The sequence below is a fragment of the Atta cephalotes genome (genome assembly GCF_000143395.1).
Source record: "Atta cephalotes unplaced genomic scaffold scaffold00022, whole genome shotgun sequence".
Lineage (NCBI taxonomy): Eukaryota > Metazoa > Arthropoda > Insecta > Hymenoptera > Formicidae > Atta > Atta cephalotes.
The window spans coordinates 4,511,076-4,513,874 of NW_012130086.1; the positions used below are offsets into that span (position 1 = coordinate 4,511,076).

A 2,799-nucleotide genomic window follows, 5' to 3' on the forward strand; every position below is an offset into this window, starting at 1 on the left:
ACAAGAAATATGTGACGAGAAACGCGATTGTCGATAAAATTATCGCCAAAAAAAGAACAGATGAAAATTAGACACAAAAAGCAAAAAGCACATTATAGATTAAGTAGCCTTAATTCTGAAACTAACTAGCCATTATTACAACAGTCTTTCTTTCGTGTTGCAGGATCAGCTCTTGTAGAGAGCGACCGACTGATAACGCACGAAGATCTCTCTCCGTCCAAGGACCCGGCAGCGACTGCGAAACGACACTGCACGGGTCAACAAAAGCACAAGTGATATTTGTAACTAATAATTAACGCGATTAGAGCTTAGAGGAGCCGAGACCGTTCTTGCGAAACTCCGTATTTGTATATACAAATGTCGGATACTCGAGCCGTAATATTCAGTGCTAAGTCCAAGTGACGCGAAGTGTGTTCAACGCATCTCACTACGATTCCGCGTGGACCAGGACACGATACAGGACGGCAAAGTAACGGCTGCATCGAGTGACACACCGAGTGTGTACGTGTGCGTGCGTGTGCGTGCGTATCTGTGTGTGCGCGCAACATGAGAGTGGCCAGGCAACATCCATTGCATTTGCAAGTATCGACCCGCACCAATAATGGCAAGTTCTTGGTCGGTACCAATAATAGTCAAGACGTTGTCCATCAGCAGCCATCACCGCAGCAACAGCAGCATTCGACCAGCGACGAGAGCAGCGCGGTGGTTCCAGGCTGCGTCTTTCCGAGCTGCGAGTCGGTGCCCACCGACCTTCACGGGAGTCCAACTATACTGGGGGATCGATTCCTGCTTCTTGGGCCGGCCGAAGGTAGCGCTCTTTATCGATGCGTCGATGTGCACAACGACCAGCAACTTGTCGCCAAGGTTAGATTCGAGATTCCTTTACAAATCAGTTCATCATTTTCGCTTCAGCTCCAACATGGAAAAATCTTGTTCTATGTTTCTATAAAATCTTAGTGACTAGTAGGAATTATTTAATATTTCTAAATCTAATCTAATATCGCTAAATATTTGTAATATCTCGACAATAAATCAGTAGGAGGTATAATATTTATTCCTTACATTTAAATAGTATATAATTTCTTTTATTAGCAATACAGTGGTTGCGTTTAAAAGACAAGCTGCTCAATAAACGCTCAATGCTTTTTTAATATGTTTGTCTTTAATTTTTTGTTGAATTTAAATTGTACAGACCGAGCATGATAATAACTGAATGTTCACTGACAATGAGTTAAGGTCGTAGCACAGAATTTTGCATAATGCTGCATAACGCATAAGAGAATCAGTCAAAGTCCTTCATTTCGTACTTTGATTGAATTCCTTATTCTTTATACGTTATACAGTGTTAAGACAGGAGTTAACGATAGATTTTTGCACAATGCATAACGCATAAAGTATAAGAATCTTTTATTTTATGGAAAGAAAGAAAATGAAGGACTTTGATTAATTCATTTTCTTATGTGTTAATGCAAGACTTGATACTCCCACCCGTATGCAAAAATATGCTGTGGCCTTTGTTTTTTGAACGCAGCTTATATATTAACAACAATATACTATTAAACGATCAGCAATACACGCGATAATTTTATAAGATCTATTTTAATTTTAGACTTTTTATATTGCTTATTTCTCAAATATTGCTTTCTTAACACGTCGAGGGAAAAAAGGTATTATTTACAACAGAAATTGATATTCTGAACGGTATTCTTATATAATAACGGCACAAATGGCTAACGCGATAAATAACCAAGGTTTCGCAATACTCGATGGCAATATCACGAATTAGCTTCTTGCTGTATAATGCGGCATTGGCGCGGCATATAAAGGCGACGCAGCGCGCCATCGCACGTGGATGCATCCGCGGCGCACTGCAGCTGCCGAGTTTCCATCCAACTGCCGTGGCGTTATATAATAGAGCATACGGACGTAACGGTTCGCTAATGTTCGGGTCGATCGAAGCTTCCACCGTGAAGCTCGTTGCGAGATCAACGACGATGCAACCGAACGGTGTTCGTCTGGGAAACGTTTACGACTTCCTAGAGGAAGACTCAATTAATCCTTATCTAGACGACCTCTTTCCCTAATTGAAGGGAGAAAAAAAATGATTTCCGTTGAGATATCCGTTCAATAGAATCGCTCGTCCACGATTTAAGGTCGAGATATTTTAAGTATGTCGAGGATGTCGAAAAATAAAGGAATCTATCGGTTTTTCTTTCTTTTAGTACTAAAATATTGAGTCATTAATGACCGTTTCTATTTTTTAGATTAATATTATTTTTCTCGTGAAAGGATTCTCATGATAGGATTCTGAATTTTTTTATTTTTCAATAATTATGTTCTTTTTACTGATAAAATGTTTGATTTTTCAACATTTTCGTTATTTTCGTAATAGTAATTTATAGCTTATGCTCATTTCTATGAATAATAATAAATTAATTTTAATCTTGATTCAATTTATACTGTTTATTTTTTCTAATTTTTAGAATTAGAAAAAATTAATGGTTTTTCTACAGTAGCCCATTATCTAAGCTTTAAATCTTAAGTAAGAATTTATTTTTATTCTTCTCATTCGATTGTGATTGGTCAATTTCTTACGGCTTAAGACTTAAAGTTTAGTTATTTTATGAAGCCCGAGAGAGAGAGAGAGAGAGAGAGAGAGAGAGAGAGAGAGAGAGAGAGAGAGAGAAGAAGAAGAAGAAGTAAGTAATTAATTAAATTAAACTTAAACTTACCTTACTTACTTACTTACTTCTTACTTTCTTTACTTTACGTTTAGTTTTAGTTAGTTACGTAGTAAGT

At 37.5% G+C, this 2,799-nt stretch overlaps 1 protein-coding gene across 1 annotated transcript in view; it reads left to right on the forward strand.

Moving 5' to 3' along the window:
- The first annotated feature begins 546 nt into the window (after positions 1 to 546).
- Positions 547 to 2,799, forward strand: part of LOC105619645 (tribbles homolog 2) — a 13,396-nt gene continuing 11,143 nt past the window's right edge. The window contains exon 1 of the mRNA XM_012201165.1: positions 547 to 864. Coding sequence (XP_012056555.1) covers positions 547 to 864 — 318 coding nt within the window. The remainder of the gene's footprint in view (positions 865 to 2,799) is intronic.